Below are 26,181 nucleotides of genomic sequence, written 5' to 3'. Positions count from 1 at the left end.
AGTCCATGATTTTCTTCTTTAGGATCAGCACCATATGGTATTTGGCCCTACACCACTATTTCAGGTCACTTGGCTCAGAACCTTAGTTGATTCGGCTCTATCATTCGCACCTTGTATTTAACAAATCACTAAGTCCTTCACAAAATCCCCAGAATTGGCTCTCCTCCTCTCCATCCCTATGGCCACTACCTCAGTTGAGGCTCTTATCACTATACACTTCACTTACAGCAATAGCCTCCTAAATGGTCTATTTATTCCTATTCATCCTGTAGACTGACCACCCCTGAAAAAAAAAATCAGCAAATCATTTCCAAGTTCACATGCTTACAGTGACTCCTCATTTACTAATGAAACAAATCCAAGTCCTTCAGTTTGTCATTCAAAGTCTTCTATCAACTAGCCTTTCCTTATGTAGTAATCTTTATGTCGTATCATTTGCCACTGCAAACCCTCCATTTTAGTCAAGATGGTCTCATTACTCTCTCCACACACATGTTCATTCCACTTTGCTCAAGCTATTCTCCTTATCTAAAATGATCTTCCATTTCTGATCAAGCAAATTCTATACTTCAAGTTCTAATCTCTTTACATAAGCCCATTCTAACTACTTTTGCCTATACTGATTTTTCTATTCTTTACAGGTAAATCCTATAGAACTTGTATTCTGTGCCATACAATAGAATATCTGATTATTAACAATCTCACATTTTTCAGTATTTGTTCCCCGTATGAAAGACTGATCCCTCTGACTAGATTAAGTTTCTCAAAGGCACTGATGAGGTCTACTCCTTTGTATCCCCCATGGCACCATTCCCTGCATAAAACATCTATGCTTGATAACATTACAGAATTAACCAATCTCAGGACTGGATGGGACTTCAGATTTCCTCTAGTCAGGATTTCCCTCTGTATGTCCAGCTTTCATTTGAAGATATCTAGAGAAGAGAAACCTAGTAGTCCCTAAAGCATTCCATTGGCTTTTTTTTAACAGCTCTGATGGTCAAGAAGCTTTCCTTAGATCAACTTTCCACTCTGTGACTTCTATGAGTCATATTTCTGCCTTCTTGAGCCAAGCAGAATAAGATTAATCCATATCATAGCTATCACCATACCTCCTCCCCCACTCTGAGACTTCCCTTCTCCAGGCTAAATAGCCTGAACTGGCTTCTCTTATGGCATGGTCTTAAGTCCCCTCACCAACTTGCTAACTTTTTTTCAGACACTCTACTGCTTGTCAACATCTTTCCTAATTAGAAGACCAGAAATCTGAAGTTTACCACCTATTTGACTTTGGGCAATTCAATTAGCCTCCCTGAGCCCCAGTTTCCTCATATAAGAAATGAGATGATCAGACTAGCTGGCCCAAAAGGTCCCTTCAAGCACTAACTCTAGAATTCTACAGTCTTATAGTATGAGGTATCCAGAATCAGACAGGCTGTGGTCCAGGGCACCAAGTATGACACCCATTCTAAACATCACACCTATCCAAATGGCTTAAGATTACATTCTTTTTTTGGTTTGTGGAGTCATGCTATTGATTCATATTCAGTTTATGGTCCACTAAAAACCCTACTTCTTTTTTTAGATTGTTGTCTAGTCTTTCTTCCTCTACCTAGTACTTTTAAAATTGATTTTTAACCTATATCTAGACTTTAGAAATGACTTTTCCTAAAATGGTGAAAATATTACTAACCACATTTTATCAATGAGGAAACAAAGGGAGAAGTTAAATGATTTGAACAAGTCACATGACTAAGTGAACTAACTGGGGCTGAAACCTAGGTGTCCTGATTTCCCATGACCTTTCTGGCACATCACATTGTGATCTTAAACTAAAGTGAACTTCTTTTCCTTAATCACTGTTATCACTATTATTGTATATCATTAACTCTTTGATCATTGGAACATTGGGGTGGTAGGATATGTATTTTTCCAGTCTAATATACATACGTACATACATATGTGTATATGTGTGTGTGTGTGTGTGTGTGTGTGTTCTGTAGCCTAGAATTACCTTCTGAAGTTGAGGAGGGGGAGTAGGCAAGAGAAGAGAACAGGAGTGGTAAGATTTTTTTTTTATTACTTTTCCAACCCATCTTGAACACTCCAGCTTTTCTGTCACTCTCTTGTTCTCAGCCTTCAATGACTCCCCTTTCTGTCAGAACCAGACTCAAACTCCTCATTCTGACATCAACTCTACTTTATGTCCTAACGCTCCCCAATGTGAATTCTCTAGATATTCCTTAATGGTATCTTCACTCTCCCCTTACCACAGCTTTCTCATTCCAGTCTCCATGCTCATGCTATAATCACTACACAAAATGCTTTCCCTGCCTCTCCAGCTAACTAGCCAAATTTTATCCATCCTTCAAAGCAGAGTTTAAGATTTTTGTGTATATTTTGTGCACTCCTTTGACAGTCTGTTAAAGCCTAAGGACTCTTCTGCAGAATAATGTTTTTGAATGTACAAATTCAAATACATATGATTACAAAAGCAACTAATTTTCTTGAAAAATTTTCTTGTTTTTTTTTTAAATAAGTTAATGGACCCCAAATTAAGAATCCTTACATGAAGACTCCTCTGAACATTTCAGTCCACACGGATAAGTAAGCAACATTTAAGATCTATTTCATTCATTTTGAGAATGAAACACACATTAGAATTTCCCTACTATGGTACCCTGCACAGTGAAAAGAATCTCACTGAAAATATACACATTAAATGTGGAATCCTTTGCCCAGTGGATGCACATGGTCCATATGCTGCCATTTGTAGTGACTGCTTCTCTTGGCAGCATTGACTTTTTCCTTCATGGGCTACATGATCACTCCCTTTAAGAGTCATCAAGTCTCTGACTTAGGATATGCTGTTGTGGTCTGTCAAGTGACTGTCTTTTTTTTCTCCCCCTCAGTATTCCATAGGTATGCCATATTGCCTCAAGAAGAGTTTCTGTTCCATTCTGCCCTCTTGTAGCGCCCCCATCTTGCTCCAACTCACTGAACAGCAGCTGCTTTAATCTCCCACTGTCATCAATCCTCTTCACACAGAAGGCATCCCTCCTACAACTGCTCAACTGGCTGCATTCCAAGATCGTGGGGTTTCTCTGCTCTTAGCATTTAATGTTAAGTAGGGCTTACTAGTGATGCTGATGAAACTTGTTTAAGACACCGAATGTGACGTCTTTGTCAAGTCTAAGTCTTCCAGTCAGAAAGAAGGCTAGATGCCAGGTCTAGCACCTAATTCCATGTTCTGCACACAGCAGACGCTCAGTAATTACTAGTTGGCTAACCAACTTTGTTGTGGGTTTGGTGTTTGGTGCCATGTTCTATTGCTAAGGCTTCTGAAAAAATTGTACAGTAATTCTGCTTTCATGGCATCACTACTTATGAACCACTATGGTGCTGTGCTCAATACCAATAAGATTCACTAAATGCATTTTAAGCTAACAGTATGTTGCCCAGGTAGTAGTGTCTGATGGTTGATCTTAGTTCTATGCTATGAATACGAACGGGTGAAATTCATGGACTTGTTCATAACCTCAGGTGGTGTTTTTTCCCTGCAGGGTTGCTGTGAGTCCAGAAAACTATAATGAATATATCAAAATGGTCAATTAACAAGAATTTAAGTATGTACGCAGTGTAGGCATTAGGGATATGAAGACAAAAGCAAAACACCTGTCAGGAAATAAGTATTTATTAAGTGCCTAGTTATGTGTCAGTCATTGTGCTAAGTGCTACGCACTCAGAGAAAAGTGCACAACTGTCCCTGCCCCCTAGGAGATGACAATTTAATACCTACTCTCAAAGGGCTTTATTTTATAGGAGACATGTACACATATAAGTATATACAAACTACATTTTTTAAAATAAGGTAATTTGAGAGGTGGTATTAGCAACTGGGGGATCAAGAAAGGCCTCATGTAAGAGGTAGTATTTAAGCTGAGCTTTGAAGCTAATTATTTGGTTGTTCAGCAGTTTCAGTCATGTCTGACTCTTCATGACCCTTTTTTGGGGTTTATCTTGGCAAAGATACTGGAGTGGTTTGCCATTTCCATCTCCAACTCATTTTGCAGATAAGCAACTGAGGCAAACAGGGTGAAGTGACTTGCCCAGGATCACACCTCTGGTAAGTGTCTGAGGACAAATTTGAACTTAAGTCTTCCTGACTTAAGATCCAGCACTCTATCCAGTAGGTTTGTGGAGGGCAATGATCTCTTACCATTTTGTGCTTCCACAGAATAACTGAAAGCTGGGCACAAAAAATGGCAGTCAAAGGCAACCTTTATTAAGCATCTACTGCAGGTACCAGTGGAATGAAAGGGATGAAAAATATATATATATATATATATATATATATATATACATATGATATATATACACAGGTATATATCATATATATGTAGATAGACAGACAGATGGAGCATATTGAGAAAAATTAAGACATTGATTAATTCATTTTAAAACAGAGCTGGAGGAGATAAATTTCAAGAAAACCACACACATCTCATGCATCAGGAACCTCATGGCTCATGAGCTGCTGGTTGCATATTGGCCTAAAGATATCAAGGTGAAAAGTGTAATTAGTATAAACTAAGTTGGGGTTGAAAGAGAAGATTTCAGATGTTAAGAGCTATAGGAGTCACTGCTTCTAGCAACTATTTGTGTTTTGGGGGGGAGTTAGTCAAAAGGCCTTGATTTTTTATATAATTGTTGCTTTTAAAAATCCAGGACTCAATGATACCTTATCTCCAATGAAGACAAAACATGCTTCATTCCCAATGACTTAAAAATCCATTAGTTCAGTGGGCATGAATTTCTTTCATATTGCCAAACAAGCTTTGAATACTTTAAGATACATACTCATCACTCGTTCTAGGTAATTGTGATATGAGTCCATCCATCAGTGTGTATACCAAATCAAATAAACATATTGCATGGAATACTGCATTGTTTTCCTTCCCTTCCTCTACATTTTCTTGACCAGTAGTATGTTCCAATGGCCACAGGAAGTGCAATATTTGGCATCTAAGGGACGTTGCACCTAGGGACCAGAGCAACAACAGGAACAGGGGTGGAGAACCTGCAGCCTCAAGGCCACATGTGGCCCTCTAGGTCCTCAAGTGTAGCCCTTTGACTGAATCCAAATTTCCACAGAACACATCCTTTTATGATCACCGCCCCTGATCTGGACCATTATAATTCTTTCTGAAAAGACCTACTGTACTTTCCAAAGTCACTAAACAAAATCCTGAGGTAGATTTTTCATCAGCAACATGAAGAAATGAGTTAAATGTTCATTTGTGCCTCTGAGACTCACTATAAAGAGAAAACCAAGAACACATGTCCCCTGTCAGCTAGAAGCTCCCTCATTCTTAAGATCTGGTACCTGAGAATCACTTCATTTTCAGGCCTGACACAACTGTTCATTTTCTAAAAAATCCTAGGCCCCTCTAGAGAAGAGAAGAGTTGTTTAATGTAACAGGCTACCTTTGTAAGATGCTCATTCCATTTCTAAATAAATAAATGAATCTGCTGTGGATTCTGCCACATATAAATGTCACAAATTGGAGAATAGCAGGTGAATAATGTACATCATAATACTTCCTTCCATTTAAGTGTTGTGATACAGCTGTTCATCATCTTACTCAGCTGTCCAAAATATTCATTTGAGAAGAAAAGGTCCTACAATGGTGTAAATCCAAAATGCCATGCCCCCCCTTCTACAATGCCTGTCGTTTTTCAGCCCATTAGACCTTTTTTTTTTAAAGAGTTCCTTTTTCCCCACTAAAAAGACATTTCTAAGGAACTGTTTTCCAAGCTTCCCCACCATAATCTCTAAGGAGTATGTGAAAAGGTAAAGTTCTAAAGCTCATTCAGATACAGCAATAGGAGGAATGGAACATATTTATCCTCAAGCCTTTGAATGTTCAAAACAGAAAAAGTGTAAAGAGGTTTCCTACCTCCTGCTATACCCAGCGATGGTTACATACTTGAATGATTTTAAGAGGAAGCAATGCAATTATAGCTATCCTAGTCCTCAAAGGGGTATAATTTCATATTGGATCATCCATTTTTTGCTGTTTTAGGTCTATTTCTCTCAGAGATTACAAGCTATAACTTGTAAAAGATGCATGTAATATATGTCATTGTGTTAAATTAGAGCATTTCATAAATGTCATTTGAATGGCACAACTCTGTGGTGTGGTCTTATTGTAATTTGCAGCAAAATTAATATAGTGATACTAACAAGATGATGTTGTGACTTTATTAAAATCAAAGATTTCACAGCTTGTCTTACCTTTTCCAACATGAATAACTTCATCATCCGTGTCCTGTTACAAACATTGCACAGAAATATATTTTTTTTCCCTTCCTGGAAAGTTATCTGTTATGGGGGGGGCAAGAGGGTGGGAGTGGGATGTGTTGTTCTGGATTCAAAATAATGAAAATGAGCACGGATTCTAATAAATATGCCTTAAATATATAATGGCTGGCTATTGAATCAGTATGGTTTATTATAATGATGAAAATTACATTTGGAATGAGCTTTAGGGAAAAGTAGTTACCTGAAAATATAATATAAAAATTATAACAGTTTAAAACAAATTTTACTAAATTTTATTCCCCACCCCTGCCCTAAAATGTGGCACCTTTATTGGAGAGAGGACTGGAGGATAGGAAAAATAGGGTTAAAATAAAGTAGTTCCTTCCTAACCATGCTAAAATGACAAACTGGCAGATTCAGACCAAAAAAAGAAAAAGAAAGAATGAAAGGAAGGAAAATATTCTTCCTGGGACAAACATTCCGTTCTAGAAGGTCTATGGTACTTAATGACAAATAACTTCTCTAGTTCTAGGCAAATGGTAAAAGCATTGATGAACTACAAGAAATTATGCAGAGAAAGTGTATTCTGTACTGTTTTTAACATATTTCCTTGAAAATTATCATTGTGATGGGACAATTAATTCTCACGAGTAGGATCCTTATTCCTTATGATTCCATCTTCCATGGGTCAGACTTGGAAATGGTTCCTTCATTGATGCCTTTCTATTGCATCTAATTCATTTCTGCCCTTAGTCTCTTGACGTATTAATCTATATTTTAATGTCTTTTAATCATTGCTTTCTGTTCTGGTTCTACTGCAGCAGTCTATTGATGGGCATTACAACCAACCATTCCTCTCACTTTATATATTTCCAAATAAAGATTCAGGTTTTCATCAGTTTTACTTTCCTCAATTTATTTTTTTAATGCCATGGGTAGGAACCTCTAGCTTTTAAGACAATTTAGTAGGCTTTCCAGTGCCCTAATGCAATGTGACCTCCATGAAATAGCAATTTCAGATAGCTCTCTCTCGATTAGTCGAAGAGCTTCAGAGAAAGAAACTAAGCAGACATGCACCTGAGCAAATGTTCTAGTGGGCAATCCCATGCACTTGGTATCCAGCTCATCCCAGGAGAATATAAGTCCATTGAGAGCAGGGACTGTTTCATTTATGTCTATGTATCTCCAGCACCTTACATGGTGCCTGCCGCATTACAAAGTTTTTAAAAAATGTTTGTCTTTTACTTCTTTGTCTCATTCAAAGTCAATTCAGGTAGGCCTGCTGTAAGCTAAGCTCTGAATGAAATTTCTGAAAGAAATATTATTATATAACTGATCCACTGAGAACTATTTGTGAATATTGAATGACCTCTTCAATATGCATTTATTAACTCTCTTCTTTGTGTGCTAGGTGCTGTACTTGGGATAATGGAGACTTAAAGACAAAAGCAAAACCAATCCTGCCTTCAAAGGAACTTATACACGTGATAGGTAGATACAAGGTAATTTTATAAGGTTAGTGGGTGGGTATTAGCAGCTAGGGAGATGAGGAAAGTTCTCCTGTAGAAGATGCCACTTGAGCTGAGTCTTCAGGAAAATCACAGATTCTAAGGTAGTGGGGGAGGAGATAATCAGGGGACCCCTAAATAGTTGAGTCTCCCTAATTCACTTGAACAAATTACAGTTTATAAGAGGAAGATAGTAGAAACAATAAGAAATTAAAGTCATTTTTCTTTTCAACCTTTTAGTAGCCACAATCTCAGATTATAGGGGTGTAAAACTTGGAGTTGTTGTGTATGTTGTTGTGATTATGTTGTATAAAGAATTAAGAGGTACGGGGGCAGGTAGGTGGTGCAGTAGATAGAGCACCAGCCCTGGAGTCAGGAGGACCTGAGTTGAAATCTGGCCTCAGACTCATAAACTTCACTAGCTGTGTGACCGTGGGCAACTCACTTAACCCCATTGCCTAGCCAAAAAAAAAAAAAGCCCCCCCCCCCCAAAAAAAAGAGGTATGAAGAGTTCCACAAAGAGATGCCTCAAACAAACCAATGGAATTCTAGGGCCATTAGCCATTGACTATCTTAAGGATCAGTTATATAACTGGTTGCCTTAATGAAAGAGCCACTCTGAGAAGAATTGGTTGAGAAGAGTCCTCCCTGATAGTTGAGAAGAGCCAGCTATGGAGGAAGAATCCCATGCTTGAGTAGAAATTACTCTTTATTTTTTTCTCTGTACCCCTTCTAGAGTCCAGAACTGGAAGGGGATTTCTCTTTCCTCTCCCCTCCTTGGCTATGACATCTGGCAGTGATCAAATCACCCAGGAGTCAAAAGCATACCTACCAGAGAGAAGGACCAAAGATTCCAACTGAGTGTCTTGCCTAGAAGAGATGCTGCACCCACGGGGCAGGCAAGATGAGGATGTTGCAAAGGTCAAGAATAGGTTTCCTCTCTGCCAGTATATGTGTGCCCATGCTTCCACCAATTTTGTAGCTGTTTGTTGTCAAGGACACTCCAGATTTAAAGGGAAATTTTTTTTTACTACTTCTCATGCTACACCATTTCAATAAATGGCTTTGCTTTAAGTGAATTACGTCAAATGACTAACTTTTAAAGGTAAGCTTGTCAGTGCGGGGCTTGTGAGCTTTAGTTTACAAGCTCAATCCCACAGAGTACCTATAACCTGGGGTAGCTGTCCCCTGGGGACTAACCCTGTGAGCCCAAAGGAATTATGGAAAGGATCTAGAAGAATGTTACACTAAGAGGTGGTAAAGCTGAGAGAATGTACTTCAGGTATAAGGAACAACTAATATAACAGCTAGGAGATGGGAGATGGAGGGCCATGTATGAGGAATACTACAACCCATTTGGCGTGACCTCAGAGAGTGGAAAGGGAAGTGGCCAAAACTTAGATGACACATGTCTATCTCTCAAAACTTCTATAAGGGCGTCAGAGCCTACAGTACCTATTAATAAACTGAATGGCCCCTTCCCTACACTGTCCTATCACTTCTCTAGGCTTAAGGCCATCTCTGTGTTTTCATTTGTCACTCAAATGTTAGGATTAAGTGGCCTCATGCACTGCTTCATGATAGTCTCGTGAGTTTGGCATCCAAATAAGGAAGACTCAAACACTTCTCCTGGGAGCAGAAGGAAGCCATACCAACTCTTGTAAGACGGAATTGAACTGCCTAGAGTGACTGCCAAAGGGAAAGTTCCCTTCCAGAATACAGAGTATGCTACACAGGCGCTCAGGCCATTTGGGGCTGGCTTATGTCCTAAGTTATTATAACAAAATGGGACTTGAGTGAGTGCCTAATTTCCCTGTGTGCTTCCTAATATTATTATGGATTTCAATTGCATGAATTTTTAAAATGTCCTTGAATTTGATTTTACGGTTTACAATTCTGACACTGTTGACAACTTTTTTAGTAGCTATTCTGTTTTCCCTTTGGAAATGAGAGTCAACACTTCTGTCTCTCTTACAGTACAGTTTAGGCGTGGATTATGCAAAGGCAAGTGTTTCCAACTATTTGACATAAGAAAAACCCATTTACTCTGTTCTTCATATTGTTTTCAGGACAGAGAAGGTTCCCACAATTAAAAGAGGTCAGTAACTTGCCCTCTCTATAACCAATCAGAAGAGGCAACTGCACAGAGATTTCCCCAGTCGCCTTAGAGGGAATGGCATCATTTGGGTTGAAGGAGGAAAGAAATCACAGATTTTAGAGGAAAAAGATCTTAGAGATTATTTTATTCAACTCCATTTTGCCAGTAAGGAAGCCATGACCCAGGAAAATAATCTTCCCAAGGTCACTCAGGTAGCAGAGCCAGGATTTAAACCCATGTCCTTTGATTAAAATTGGTTGTTTTGTCTTTTTCAGTCATGTCTGCTTCTTCGTGACTCCATTTATTTGTTTGTTTTAGTTTTTGGTTATGTTTTTTGTTTTTCCTTTTTTTTTTTTTTTAGCAAGGATACTGGAGTGGTTTGCCATTTCCTTATCCTGCGTATCTTATCCTGCTTATCTTATAAATGAGGAAACTGAGCCAAACAGGGTTAAATGACTTGCCCAGGGTCACAGAGATGTTAAGTGTCTGAGGTCAGATACTTGATTACAAATGAAATACTCTTTTTTAATAAGACAATGAAGTTTGGTTAAATTCTTTATATGATCAATAATAAGAATTCTCATTTCTAAAACACTAAGTTTTTTTTAAAAAACTTTGTAAAAAGAGCTTTCAAAGTAGGTAGTATCGACTTAAAGGTACAAAATGATCAATCTGCAGCCAATCTCTATTGAGCCAATCTTTGAACATTCTTTCAACATTTCAGATCTACCATTCTTTCCAGTTCACTAGACTGCTCTCACAGACCAGGCTATCATTGTATTCTCCCAGAAAACTAAATAACACACTGACTCTTCCCAAAGAAAAACAATCGTGGTTTGCTTGGTGGTCAGCATACACAAAAACATATAATAAATTTTGGTTTAGTATAGCTGCCTCTTCGATGATAAAGTAGTTAATATACAAACATAGGAGGCAGCTAGGTGATGCAGTGCCTAGAGTCAGGAAGACCCAACTTTGAATCTGACCACAGACAATTACTAGCTGTGTGGCCCTAGGCAAATCAACTCAACCCTAATTGCCTCAGTTTTTCTCATCTGTAAAATGAGCTCAAGAAGGAAATGACAAACCATTTTGGTATCTTTGCCAAGAAAACCTCAAATGGGGTCACAAAGAGTCAGACAGGACTGAAAAATGACTGAATGGCAATATACATATGTAAGCAAGGCCATCCCCTTACACATAGCATAGGAATGTCATTATGTGCCTGGAAGGGAGGAAGAATAAATATCTCTAGCCTCTTCTCCCTCCATCCTTCTCTAAGGGAGACTGTATTTCCTACAAAGAGAGGAAGCAGGATGTTGAGGTCAGCAGCTTAGACACTCTGCTCCCCTTAGACAGTTTGGATACTGGGCTTGAAATCTGTTTCCCTTAAATATTGTTTGTCTGGGGGATGTAATTTTCAGATCCAAGCTAAATTTCAGATCATATTAAGGGCAAAAGAAAAACCTCAAGCTTTACATCCAAGGCTTGACTTCTTTCCCACCAAGTATCAGTTCCACAACAAGCATACATAGTAAGTAACAAAGAAACCTACTTATCCAAGTCAATAGCAAAACAGAAATCAAAGTACATAAAGGCTAATATATACTAGATGATGGGCAGTTAGGTGGCTCAGTGGATAGAGCACTGGGCTTGGAATCAGGAAGACTCATCTTCATAAGTCTGAAGATGTCTTGAGACACTTACTAGCTATGTACCCTGGCCAAGTCACTTAACTCTGTTTGCCTTAGTTACTCATCTGTAAAGAAAGCTGGAGAAGGAAATGGCAAACCACTCAAGTATCTTTGCCAAGAAAATCCCAAAATGGGGTTACAGAGAGTTGAACGTGACTGAAATGACTCAATAACATACTAGACGATACAGAGTGAAGGAGCTCCCCCATTGGGAACAAGGTAACAGCTCAAGTGAGAGAGTTAGTTCCAGATTTTACCCAAAGAGGAAATTCCCCCAAGTCTCCAGTGCAGCAAGCTGAGAATAGGGACATGATGGGGACTGCTAGATCCTCTCATGTCAGCTGCTTCCCAGAGTCTTCTTCTCCCTTCAGTAACTTCAAGTGAAGTTCACATTACATATCTCTCTCCCAAAACTGGAAGCCAGAAGTGCCTAAAGCCACTGCAGAGACCAAAGAGTGAAGAGACTCAAGAACTCAAAGAAAGTGAACCTCTTCTCTCCCTTCTCACCAGTTCTGCACTGACCCTCATGCAGCTGGCAAGATGTTGATCTCCATGAATACCCTGAGAGTCCCATACCAGTGACTTTAGAACTCAGGAGATTTTGTGTGTGTGGATGTGTATGTACGCACATGTATATTGTGTGGATATGTATGTATGAATGTACATATGTGTATATATATGTATACGTGTGCATATGCATAGGTGTATGTATATATGCATGTGTATGCGCATGGGCACACACACAACAAACTAGATTTTATGTATTTTGAGACAAATAGGCAGCACAGTGGATAAAAGGCTGGACCTGGACTCAGAAAGACCCGAGTTCAAATCCAGCTTTACAGACTTCCTTGCTGTGTGACCCTGGGCAATTCACTTAACCAATGTCTGCCTCAGTTCCTTCTCTGTAAAATGGGGATGATAATAATGGCATCTACTTCCCAGCAATGTTGTAAAGATAAAATGTAATATTTGTAAATCACTTTGCAAATCTTAGAGCACTATATAAATGTGAGCTATTTATAACCTACTTCTTTGACTGTGTAGTAAAAATGGTCCTGTTTATAGACTACACTGAAAACTGAAAGGTATAATCTCACAGAGCAACTAGGTGGCACAGTGGATAGAGTGCTGGCTGATTCATATTCCTGAGTTCAAATATGGCCTCAAACTCGTACCAGCTGTGTGACCTTGGACAATCACTTAACTCTGTCTCAGTTTCCCCACCTGTAAAATGAGCTAGAGAAAGAAAAGACAAACCACTCCAGTATCTTGCCAAGAAAACCCCAGAATGAGTCATAAGACTTGGACATGCCTGAAAATGACTGAACAACAACAAAAATAATGTCACAGTTTTTTTCCTCTTAAGATTATTTAAACAATATGCACCAAAGTGTTTGGGTCTTTGATCTTCAAAGAGGAAAGTTATTTTTAAGTGAAAAAAAAATTCTTACTGCTCAGAATAGCATGAAGTTTACAAATTAATAACCATAACCATATAGTATACTTAAAATCAAATTTTCAGATGTAAATATCTTGGTTATGAGATAGTTACAGAGAGGTAGCAGATTACTAATAATGACTCTCCCACTAAAAATGTCATAAAAGTTATCATCCTGGACACGTAAAATTGGAAAAGGATTATCATGTTCAGAAAGCAAGGGATAACTGATAGACATCCCAAAGGCTACATTGGTGTATACAGAGAGAGAGACAGACAGACAGAAAGAGACAGAGACAGAGTGTTAAAAGAGGAAGCATGTCAGGACATTGAATAGATCCTTGATGGAAGATTTATGGGTGGATATAGCTCAGAACAATAAAGCCTGTGTGGGTTACAACCTTTAGCATTGAAAAGAATACCAACATTAATTAGATGACTGATCTATTTAGGTATTATCTTACATAATAATAATATAATATAATAATAATGGTAGTGATAACAAAAAAATCCTGTAAATTTTCCTCTTGTTTTTGTTATACCTGGTTATTGAGAAAAATAAAAGTAATAGAATCAAAGACTGGATCAGAAAGGGCCTCAGGAGGCCTCTCATGCAGGACAAGAATCCTAACTACATCATACTTTACACTTGGTCAAACAGACTCTTCTTGAACACTTTTCAGTAAAGGGCAAAAAATCTGAAACCTTGAATCAGAGGCTCTTGGTTCAAATCCTGGACCTATCATTTCTGACCTATGACCTTGGTCAAGTCACTTAACCTCTGTGAGATCATTCTTATGATGCAATCCACTATTAGCTTCAAATGCATGCCAAATGAAGATAGGTTGACAGAACTAGGGACACTTAGTCTAGAAAAGAAAAGACTTGGGAGAGATGTGTGACATGATAATTCTCTTCAAGAATTTGAAGAATCATAGAAATAAGAGATACACAAAAGGAAGGGACTTCAGAAGACCTAGGAGGCTGTGTAGTCCAGTCTCCTCATTTATCAGATGAAGAAACCGAGAGCCAGAGAAGTCTAACGTCATACAGGCAGTTAGTGTCAGAGGAAAGATTTGAATAAAAGTCCTCTGACTCCAGAGGAAATGCTATTCTCACTGTCACATGAAAAAGGAATTAGAAAAAGAAATTGGACTATGGAGGCAGCTAAATGGTGCAGTAGATAAAGCATTGGGCCTAGAGTCAGGAAGATCTGCATTCAAATCCAACCTTAAATATTTACTAGCTGTGTGACCCTGGGCAAGTCACTTAACTCTTATTTGCCTTAGTTCCTCACCTGTAAAATGGGGACATACTGGACAGGGAAATGGCAAACCACTTCAGTATTTTTGCCAAGAAAACACCATGGATAAGTCCATGGGATCACAAAGAGTTGGACACACTGAAAGATCAAACAACAACAATATTTGGCTCCAAAAAGCAGAAGAGAAATTGATGTAAATTACAAAGAGGCAAATGTTAGCTCAATATAAGGAAAAGCTTCCGAACTTGAGCTATCCAAATGTGGAAAGGGCTGTCTCAGGCTGGATAACTATTTGTTAGGGATATTATAAAGAGAATTTTTTAAAGTATAAATTCAATTGTATGGCCACTGAGGTCTCTTCCAAATGTGAAATACTGAAATTGTATAATTTATTTGCCCTTTAAGGTCAAATTATTGCTCTGAAATCCTAACATGAGTTGGGGTCAAACCATTCTCTGATTACCTGCTCTTGTATCTCATTAGTTACTATGACTCATCAACATCTAAGAGCAAAGTTTTTGTCATTATCTATGAAGGACTGAATGAATGAATGAATGAATGAATGAATGAATGAATGAATGAAAAAGTATTTTATGTGTTACGTGCTATGTGTCAAAAACTCTGCCAAATGCTTGAGTCACAACCAGAAAGACAAGACAAACACAGCTTTCAGGGGGAAACAATGCATACAGGAAGGTCTAGCTTCAAGGTTGATGGTAGGAGTGCCCCAAATCAAAACCAACAGTGCCACTAAACATCATACCTAATTTTAGTCACGTTAGACATGATCCTATCCAAAGCAGTTTAGCTTATTGATGTGGACAGGCAGTAAATGTCTCTTTTGGGGGAGGAAGGGGGGCAGATTCCACCATCAGTCTTAAAGTCGGATTGATTGTGAATGCTCTCTTGGATTTTGCCCTAAATTCACAAGTTTTAATGGTATAACTCAGGGATTGTAGATTTAAAATTGTAAGGTACCCTAGAGATCATTTAGTCCAGTTACCTCATTTCACAAAAAAAGGAAACTGAGACCCAAATAGGTTAATGTAATTTGCCCAGGGTCACAGACAGTAAATGGCAAAGCTGGTATTTAAGGGTCTGTTGACTCCACAATTAGCCCTCTTTCCATTATATGGTTATGTTTTATCATTGTATGTAAGGCTATACTCTGTCTTGCTCGTTCTTCAGTTTTTAAATCCAGGAACACCGTAAGTCAATAATGCTAATTACTTCTCTCAATTTCTCCTTTTGGGGGCTGCATAGGATGCATTGCTATTAACAGTCTATGATCACTATAATTGTCTCCAGATCTGCATGGAACATTTTACAAAATAGTGCTAAATAACTATCAGAAGTATTAGTACAAAATTTGTTGCCAATAGTTTGCTGTCTTCATAATGGAGTTAAAATATTTCCTTCATATTTTCTATAACTGATATGTGGTTAATTGTTTTCATCCACAGGGAACATAATTATTAATAGGTAAATATCTTGTTACTGGAGATTCAATCCAGACATTGAATTAATCTTTTGCATTTGATTGTTTACGATCATTTTTATAATTTTATATTTATTTGTATTAAAATACATCCATTATGAGAAAATACCAAAGTAGCCTGACCCTCCATTTTCAAGATTTTCCCTGAAAAATACATAGCAATTTGCATCAGATTTGCTTAACCTGAAGAATGGACTAAGCAGTCCTTAAGAGGGACTGTCAAAGCATTATCACCATAGAATGAACTCATGTTTCAAGAATATAGCAATTCTAAAATGCATAGCTTAGACCTCTGGGTTAGCACCTATTTATTGGGTTAAAATAATACACATATAGCAGATATTAAAGAAAGAAAAGATGGGCTCAAAAGGTTTAAAAGCAATACTAAGATGACTTCTAATTTCTTTAGCAACCACTTCTGAAAATAAATACATTGGATTCAAGCTATGATATCTACCATAGCGTGGAATTTAGTGTAAGATGCATTCATTTTGAACTATGTCCAACACATATACCAGAATGACATCATAATTATATAATTCCACCTATGAGCACATGGCATGGACTGAGTGCACTTTAGAAAAGTTTTCTCAACATTTCTTAGACTATGGATTCATGACCTATTTTCATGCCATGGTCCTCTTTGGTAGTCAGGTGAAATCTATGATCGACTTTTCAAAATAATTTTTAAATGCATAAAAAAGAATACAAACGAAATCAATTATTAAAAAGTATACTTAAAATGTTAAAAGTTCCAAGTTCATGGGCCCCCTAAAATCTATCAATGATAGACTTGCATTTTATAGCACTGTGCACCCTAGGTTAAGAAACTCCGCTTTAGTCTGGCAAAAACGCAATGCACATTTCCAACGTATGAAGAACATACAAACTAGCCCTAAGTTTCATAACCTGAAGGGCTGCTTTTGGAGACTTTCTAAAACAGTTATGACTTTGAAATGCCAAATTCTCCCAGTATATGCATGTGGTATCTATCCTGTGGTACAAAGTTCTTCCAAACTATTTCTGACTGGTGGAGTAATGTCTTATGCTCATTACTGGAGAGACTAACCTGATCACAAAGGAGGCTGCCATTTTTTGTGCCAACTTCATTACAATCACAGGGTTTGCAAATATCTTTGGCTGATGGATTGGCACCCACTTGTCGGAAAAGGTAATCCTTGCACAGCTCACAGTTTCTTCCTGCATGAAGGAAAGGTTATGCATTATGGCTTCTAATTCATTAATATCAGCTGCATAATTCAAAATTAAAGACTCTATTCCTTTGAGAGAATTCTATAATTTTCAGGACGTCCATTTTAATGCACCTTTCATCTCTACCTGCCAATTTAGTGATCCAGAGCATATGAAACAATGAACCTGTTACAAACTGTGTTTTACTTCATTAAACTTCCATCTGTTATATAATACCACACTTCTATAAAAGCTCTGCTTTGTGAATGTCTATACATTTTGAAAGAGTTAGCTTTGAACCTAAAACTTTTCTTGATTTTCAGTGCCAGTCATATAATCAAGATGAAATATGAAAATTTTCTAAGTTTTTGGCATATGAAGTTCTGGGCCTTAACATGAAGTATAGGCTTAAGTCTTACATCTAAAAGTAATTTTTTTCCCCAGAAATGGATCACTTTGTGAAAAGAAGACTGATATTAACACAAGATATTATTTTGTAAGTAGAAAGATAGTGTACACTGCTTTCAGTATCAGCAAAGAATAATTTGGTGAATCTGTAGTTTTTCAATACAATGTGAAGACAAAAAATATTACCATTTTCTTATACTACTCTGACATATTGTCTTAGTATTCAAGGATATTCTGTTGATTTACAAGTTGTTAATTAGTACTCATCACTTCATCACTTCCCTGTAGGAGACTGTCACCATTTTACAAAATGAAAACCAAAAAAAAAAAAAAAATGGAAGTTTCAAAGACTTATGAAAGGTCAATCAAGTCACTAACATTACTTGCAGTGAAGCCTAAAGTATGGCATTTCCCCTAACTCCCCAGACATGTTGCCATCATTAACCCAACATTAAAAAGTGAGCAAACTTACTTGAAAGAAAACCTATCATTTGGGAAAAGACTTAAAATAACAAGCTTCCTCGAAAGAACCACTATCTTCACAGTCAATAATTTTTAAACTAAGACATATTTAAGATATTTGTAGGATGTTATCTATTTGTCCTTTGGAGGCCAGTGAAAATGTATTTGCAGACACTTACATTATCTCTTAAGTTTCTTTGAAGGCTATTTAAGGAGGATTGAAACATCTTGTTATCCACATACCTTATTCCCGGAACAAAAAAAAAATTATGATTACTAGGTTGTTACTAGGCAACAATTCCATTAAGAGAGGTCTGCTATTTTCTGATTTCATGAACCAGAGAGGGGCTTCCTTGCCAATTTCTCAGTAAAAGTGGCCATTGTTTTTCATATACCCCTATCACCTGGAATAGTTGCTTGAACAGACATGATGTATACTTACATTTAATTGTTGAGTTCTACCAAACTATTTGAGATACCCAACTATTTCTGTTCTTCAAGAACTGTTGACATTTGAAATAAGTTCTCAATGACCAAAACCGAAGTTTTAGGCTGTGTAAAATCTTCATTTAACTTTTGCATTAAATTAACTGTTTTGAAATACATGACTTTCCATATTAGCACTCTGTAAGCCAAAATCCAGCTTTTAATAAATGCTTAAACATAACCTCATGAGAAACAGAATATATAATGGCAGGCAAAAACAAAGTAATTAAACTTATTTTTAGTGATATATGCTGATTGAACTATATGATTATGGGCTGCCAGGAATTAGTGAAGGGAGCCCAGCCTGTTTCAACCACTTACTAGCTAAATGAACCTGGGCAAGTCACTTAACCTCTCATCCTCAGTTTCCTTATCTGTAAAATGGAGATAATAATAGCCCCTCCATCACAGTGTTATGTGAATCAACTGAGATAATACATGGGAAGTACTTTGTAAACCTCAAAGGGCAGTACAATATCAATTATACATGATAGTTAAGGATGAAAGCATCCAGAACTGAATACAACAGTGAATACACTTAGGGACCAGTAAGATGATCTATCTTCTCACACTTTTCCAGTGAATGGAAGGAACCAAGCAATAAGCTTGGTATTTTAGCAATCTGCTCAGTCTGTTTTGGGGAGATAGTTCAAACCTGACAATGTGGGCATTGTTTTTCAATGTGAAATATACCAATAAAGTAATTTGAAGTGATCCTTATTATTACAATCTAATAAAAATACATAGATGACATCTAAATTGCTAGTTACCTGTAGTATTATGCTGACAGTTCTCACAAACTCCTCCCCCGCCTCGAACGTATTCATCAGGAAAAGGGTCCATTGTCACATCGTAGTGGCAGCTTCTCGAATGGTTGTTGCATTGACAAGGTTTACAATTAAAAGCATGAACTTGATCCCCTTGATGAAAGGGCTTATCATTATAAAGGGGCAAACAATGATCACACTAAAGTAAAAACAGAGGGGGGAAATGTTGCTGTTACTTTATAGGTTCTGAGATTATCCATTTAAGACATTAGCATCGTTCACACAATAACAATAATACCAGAAAATCAAACCCCAAGCACTGAGTAGATTTAAATTTATACTATGGAGACAATGTATTCATTTTCCTTTGGACCGTGTTTTTAATTGAGCATTCTTTAAGTTCTGTTATATTAATAAGAAAACATCATGTTGGAAATAAAGATAACTGAATTGAAATCATGTAACATTCATATTATTTGCTAGAATAAGTATATTTCAACTAAAATACAGTCATTCATTCAATAAGCACATAACTTCTACCCTGCACAAGGCATTATGTTAGGTTGTGAGGATATAAAAACAAAAATTAATAGTCTTGACCTCAAAAAGCATACATAATAATGGTAGAGACTAAATGAAAATCTCTACTTCCCAAGTACAATGTTTTAGAAAAATGTAGCAATTCTATATGATGGTTGGCTTTTTGTAACAGCAATGCAGTATGTATCTACATATATTCCCAAATTTAATGGGCTGGTTGGTTTAAAAGTTGAATCATCTAAAAACTTAAAGTTTTATCTAGACATCAAAATCGACATAATTTGACTAAGGTTCTTTGATACGCAATGTCTAATTCAGACAAAGACTAAAAGAACTACTTAAGTTCAATCATCATTTACACCATTCTAGGTATGAAAGCATTGTTATAACTTCCCAAAATGTCCATACTACTCCTAAAAAACAAATTGTATACCCACAGAATTGGAAATCAAATGCAAGAAATGCAAAGGTTGGAATAAAGTCTGAAAGGGTATCAGCTTCCTATCCCTCCATGATAGGAGCCCTTTACTAATAGGATGAGAGGAGATCTGTATTAAACTTATTTAATGGAAGTCAAACTTGAAGTTAGAATAAAAGTATTTTCCCATAATAAGCTATTTTTCTGTAGGTGGTGTTTTATGGTTTGGAGCAATTGATAACAATTTTTTGTCCGAGCTTCTACAAAAAAGTAACAATGAACAAAATCATTATTTTGACATTTTAAGGAGGATTTTGCCCAGCATGTTTCATAATAGTAACATATTGCACTTTTCATATGCAAGGTAGTCAGTCAGTCAATAAACATTTATTGTGTATCTACTAGTGCAAGGCACCAAGCTAAACACTGGAGGCATGAAGAAAAGCACAAGACAGTCCCTATTCTCAAGGAGTTTACAATCTAATGAGGAAGACAACATGCACACAACTACATACAAATAAGTTATAGACAGCATAAATTGGAGATAATCAACAGAGAGAAGTTTGGGAAAGGCTCCCTGTAGAAAGTGAGATTTTAGATGGAATTTGAAGGAACTAGGAGGCAGAGATAAAGGAGATAATTTCTGGCATGGGGAACAGCTGGTCAAAACATGGAGAGTTGAGAAATGGAGTTTTTGTACAAGGAAGAGTAACCCATTGTCACTGAATTGCAGTATATATGGGGAGTCATAAGGTATAAGAGGACTGAAAAGGTATGAAGGGATCAGATGATGAGGGATAGTTAACCCCAAACAGAGGATTTAATCGCTTGGATGGATTGGAGAAGAGAGAGATTTGTGGCAAATAGACCAGTCAGCAAGCTATTGCAGTGGTTCAAGGATGAGATGACGATGGCCTATAAAGACAGTACCAATGTCGTAGGAGAGAAAAGGTTATTCCTGAGATGTTAAGAAGGTAAAATCAACAGGTATTGGAGACAGATTGGATTGGGGCGCAAGAGAGAATGAAGAGTTGAGGCATAGCACCTTACATACACATCATCCCTGATGAGCTTCACAATTACCCTCTTCTAAAAGTATCATAGCTCCATGTTATAGATTAGCAAAGTAAAGATCAGACAAGTTAAGTGATTTGCTCAAAGTCTCAGAACAGTAGAATGAGGATTTGATCTAAGGTCTCATTACTTCAGGTCTAGCATTCTTTCCACAATGCATTGCCTCTTCATTGTTTTTCCTGTGGAAAAAAAAATCTGAATAATTTAAAAGGGAAAAAAAGTTAAAATGAAAGAATTAACTATTCATTTTTAAAGTATTAATTTTTTTAAGTTAAATTTATCTATAAGTGGTCGAGTGGCGAGACCAGGAGTCAGGAAATTCGGAGTTGAAATTCAGCCTCGGGTGCAGCTGGGTGGTGCAGTGGATAGAGCACCATCCCTGGATTCAGGAGGACCTGAGTTCAGATACGGCCTCAGACAGCTGTGTGACCCTAGGCAAGTCACTTAACCCCATTGCCTAGACCCCTCTCCCCCCCAAAAAAAAAGGAAAAAAAAAAAAGAAATTCAGCCTCAGACATTTACTAGCTGTATAATACTGGTCAATTTGTCTCTCTATGTGCCTCATTTTCCTCAACTGTAAAATGAGGATAATAACAGCATCTAATCCCAAGGTTATTATAAGCATCAAATAAGATAGTATTTGTAAAGCACTTAGACTAGTGCCTGGCACCTAAGTAATAAAGAATAGTAATAAATGTATGTTTCCTTTCTTCCTTCCTACTCAGTTACAAGAAAAAGAGCCTTCCCTTTTTTTTCAATATGGTTGGCTATATTACTGATAATTATTTCCTACAAAGAAATAAAGAGGAAGTAATTCTGAGCAGGCACCCTAAGAGTGTGCTAAAATTCTCCCATACTGCATATTATCTCTACATTTCTGACTACCCTATTCATTGTTACTTCCTGAATAGGAAAACTGAGACTAGACAGAGTTGTGTTGTAGCAATTATGTCTGAAGCAGACTAACCCACTATCATTTCCCTAACCACTGTATTAGTTGTGCCCCAGGGTCATGGGTTTCAGTCACTGACTCAGAATGCAAAGCAATCTCATTGGTGGCCCTAGGGGGGCAGATCCACTGTGGAGCCCTGCTGGTCTTCACAAAGGGTTATGATCCACTGCAAGCATTCTCCGTGATGAAGCCAAATATAATGATAAAATAACTGACTCCCACATTGGTGTCCAAGACAAAGCTAAACTGAGACATTAGCTTTCGTGGAGACTCGAAGAACATAGAAAGAAACATAACTAACTCTTCAATTCATTCATTTCTGTTGCCCCAATCCCATTGTCAAGCCTTGGCCAGGGGAGGAATGTGACTAGGAGAAAACGCCTCAAGTCTTTTCCATTTCCTTCATAATTATTCTTTATAATTGAAGACATTACTCCCTTGACAACATTACTTTTATTCTTTGAGTGTTGTTTTTTTGAATAGAAGATGATGTAGGTGATGGATGTGAAACCTATGGGCCCTGTCAGAGTGATTACATACGTAGTTTGTCTTCTGGAGAGCAACTACACACAGTGCTTGCGGAACCTCTCACTGTTGTTGAATTTTTGGCTTTCACTATAGAAGCTGATGGGGTAAATCACGTGGTTGAAAAATCTTTTGAATTAAATAGTGTCTATTGCAGACACTTTTTTTTTCTTTCTCAAAAGAGTCTGAGTCTTGACTCAAAAAATAAAAAAAAAATCTGAATTGGCAAAATGAAAATAGACCTGCCTAGGTCCAGCATGTCCATCATCATCTCCACTTAATAAGTATATGATGTTGGCAATGCACTATAGCCAACACTACCAAGATGAAGTCCTTGTTGTCTAAAAACCTATAATTAAAGAACATTTTGCCACTAAAGAAGAGCAATGGTTCTAGGTACAAATAACTTACTTTTATCCAAAAACACCAGGATGTTTTTTTTAGCAATCATAATAGAAACACTAATTCTTTCTCATATCCTTTCTAGAGAGAAATGACGGTGAAATACCATTAGCTAAAGCAGACACAAGGAAATGACTCAAAGAGATGCTTTATTTGCATTTGAATTTTCACTAAGAGAGCTAATAGAATCCCATCATTTCTGGATCTACATCAAATGGATGCTAAATGGTAACAATTGATCTGGATTCAAAGTCAATTTAATCCACTGGGCATTTATTAAGGGCATATGTCAAGCACTGAACTAGGCAATATGAATATACATACAAAAATGAAAGAAAAAAAAAACTTCTTCCCACAAAGAAGAAACTCATTTAGTCACTTGTTCAGTCATTCAGTCATGTCTGACTCTACATGACCCCACAGACATAGTCTGCCATAGGGTTTTCTTGGCAAAGATAATGGAGTGGTTTGCCATTTCCTTGTCCAGTGTGTTCCCATTTTACAAATGAAGAGCTGAGGCAAATAGGCCTTAAGTAATTTGCCCAGGGTCACACAACTAGTAAGTATCTGAGGTCAGACTTGAATTCAGATCTTCTTGACCCTAGATCTGGTACTTTATCCACTCACTGCACCATCTAGTTGCCCCTATTGACCACTTAATATTATGCAAATAATTCTGAAGATATTTTTTTTAGTATGCCATGTAAGCTGGTCACATTCAAGAACTCATCAACAGAGGATGCATGAAAAGGTGGGAGGTGGGGTTTTGTTGTTTTGTGTTTTGGTTTTTTTTTTGCAAAGTGAACTTAGACATGTGCCTCACTTTTTCATTGATAGATCTGTTATCTAATTAATGTGGTCTCCACTGGTACGGATCCCAACCCCTCCTCATCTCTATCCAAGCCTTTGCACAGATCTTTCCTATAGGATCTAGCCAAGGAGACTTTCCCCTAAATCTCTTAAGTTTTGAAAATTGTGAACACAGAAGAATCTTTTTTTCCAAAGGATAAAAACAATTGCTATAATATAACCATACTACCATATTCCTTGTCCTTTGTTTTCAAAGACAGCCCTGCTATCAGTACATGATACCTATGTGTAGTTATGTCTGAATAATAGCTAGAATTTGTAAGGGCTTTAAATTTTTCAAATCACTTTACATATTATATCTCATTTAATTCTCACTACTTTATGAGGTAGGTGCTAGTATCCTCACCTTACAGATGAGAAAAGTTAGGTTTGCCAAGGATCATGCAGCCAGTAAGTATCTAAGACAAGATCTGAACTCATTTCTTCTTGACTTCAAGCCCAATGTTCTATCCACAGTGCAAACTAAGGGGAGACCATCAGTCTTTTCTATACCATTACCACATACAGATCTGCCCTTTGATTTGCAAAATGACTTTTAAGTCAAGTTGTTGGTCACTTAATCAATTACAGTAAGAAGCTGAAATACAAGAACTATGGGTGAGAAACACTGCAAAATTCCTACCACAACTTTTCTCAATTTTCTGAGGCCAGATGTCTAAATATATACATCTTTTCTACTGACTTTAAATTTATTTAAAATCTTATACTTTATGCAGGCCCTGAACCAGATGGCTTTCTACATAATGTTTTCCACAATCTCCAGTTGATCATTTGTCAGTTTCAATTATGCTTTAGTTTCTTCTGTAACAACTGGATTCCCGCTGATATGTCCCTGGATGTTCAAATTACAAGACTCCGCAATGGCTATGATATCAAGGTTGAAGACCTTTATCATTGATTCATTTAACTTCTATCAACTTGATGGCTTCTCAAAGATGACTAATCAACTTCACCAAGAGTTTCAGTCAAATACTTTGACATGCTCAGGTAGGAAAATCATTGAATAATCACTGAATCTTGGGGACACTGATGAAACTGATTTTATTACATTATCCTCTAATAATACACAATGGCACTTCAGTCTTCCAGATCATTAAGCTAGAGTACATCCCTTTTGTCACTGTTAGGCGTGCAAGGATCTTCAAAGTTAAACTACCAGAGCAAAGAAAAAAAAATTATCAGTACTGCCCCTATCCAGTCGATTTTTGTTTGTTTATATACAAATAGATCACAGGAAAAGTAGGAAAAATCATATGGAAGGAAAAAAAAGTATGCATCACATAACTATAGTAACATTCCATTTATCTAAGGCTACCATTCAGGAGCTTAAACTCTCTAAAAGGCAAAGGAGAACACAGAAGGAAGCAAAATGGGCCTCTGAGCAGCCCAAACATAAGTCACAAAGTCACTAAAGCTCATGCATTTTACTTACAGGTAAGCCCCCAGGCTTTCCTCCTCACAATCTCTAGTTTTCCAACCCACCATAGAATGAAATCAGCAAAATAGAAGGTGGGGGGAAAGTGCTGCTAGAGCTAAGCACACTGACAGCAGGAAGAAGTGATAACTTGACAGCAAGAAGACAGAAAAAACTACAGAAAGCAGACACTGTGACTCAAAAAAGCATATTAGCCTGGAGCTATTGAGTACAGTCCTATCCAACTCAACTCTGAGCATCCCTACACTGTAGCACAGTACAAAAGATGATACGTACAGTGACCCCACATCTTCAAGAAAAGGCAAAATTATGTTCGATATAATCTCTTTAAGAAGGCAGGGAAGTAAGTAATAATGTTTTTATTATTGTCATAGGCAATCTATCAAAAAAAACTATCGAAAACAATTAAAATGTTTTAAAATTTTTACCCTAAAAGAGTATGGTTCAGTTATCTTGAAAGTCTGCTCGTAGATAACAGTTCAGTCTCCAACCAGTCTGATGTTGCTATATTTAGGGCAGGGGGAGGGAGAGAGAGTTGGTCAAAAGGGTTGGTCAGACTATATTTTCGGAATCCCCATAAATTCAGGGGACAATTTATTTTATCTTGTCTGTACCTATGATCTTATCAAGATCCTAGAAATTCCCTCTCCAGTAATACAGGTAAACAACCCCAACCCATCTATAATAGAGTCCTAGAGTTTCCTGTGGACACTGAGAGGTTGAATGAATTGTCCCCAGCCACAGAGCAAGTATGTGATAGAGAGCCTGAATCCAGTGCTCCCTAGCTTCAAGGCCAGCCCTCTGTTATGCCATTCACTTATTT

At 37.3% G+C, this 26,181-nt stretch overlaps 1 protein-coding gene across 1 annotated transcript in view; it reads right to left on the bottom strand.

Annotated features, from left to right (window-relative positions):
- The window catches only part of USH2A (usherin), a 944,914-nt gene that overhangs the window by 804,435 nt on the left and 114,298 nt on the right, over nt 1–26,181 (bottom strand). The window contains exons 9-10 of the mRNA XM_027871555.1: nt 19,146–19,341; nt 16,898–17,028 (exon numbers count right to left, since the gene is read on the bottom strand). Coding sequence (XP_027727356.1) covers nt 16,898–17,028; nt 19,146–19,341 — 327 coding nt within the window. The remainder of the gene's footprint in view (nt 1–16,897; nt 17,029–19,145; nt 19,342–26,181) is intronic.

This window comes from Vombatus ursinus, unplaced genomic scaffold (assembly GCF_900497805.2).
Source record: "Vombatus ursinus unplaced genomic scaffold, bare-nosed wombat genome assembly UNPS02014798.1, whole genome shotgun sequence".
Lineage (NCBI taxonomy): Eukaryota > Metazoa > Chordata > Mammalia > Diprotodontia > Vombatidae > Vombatus > Vombatus ursinus.
Note: the sequence above shows the minus strand (reverse complement) of the source record. Positions and strands in the feature narration are given on the sequence as shown.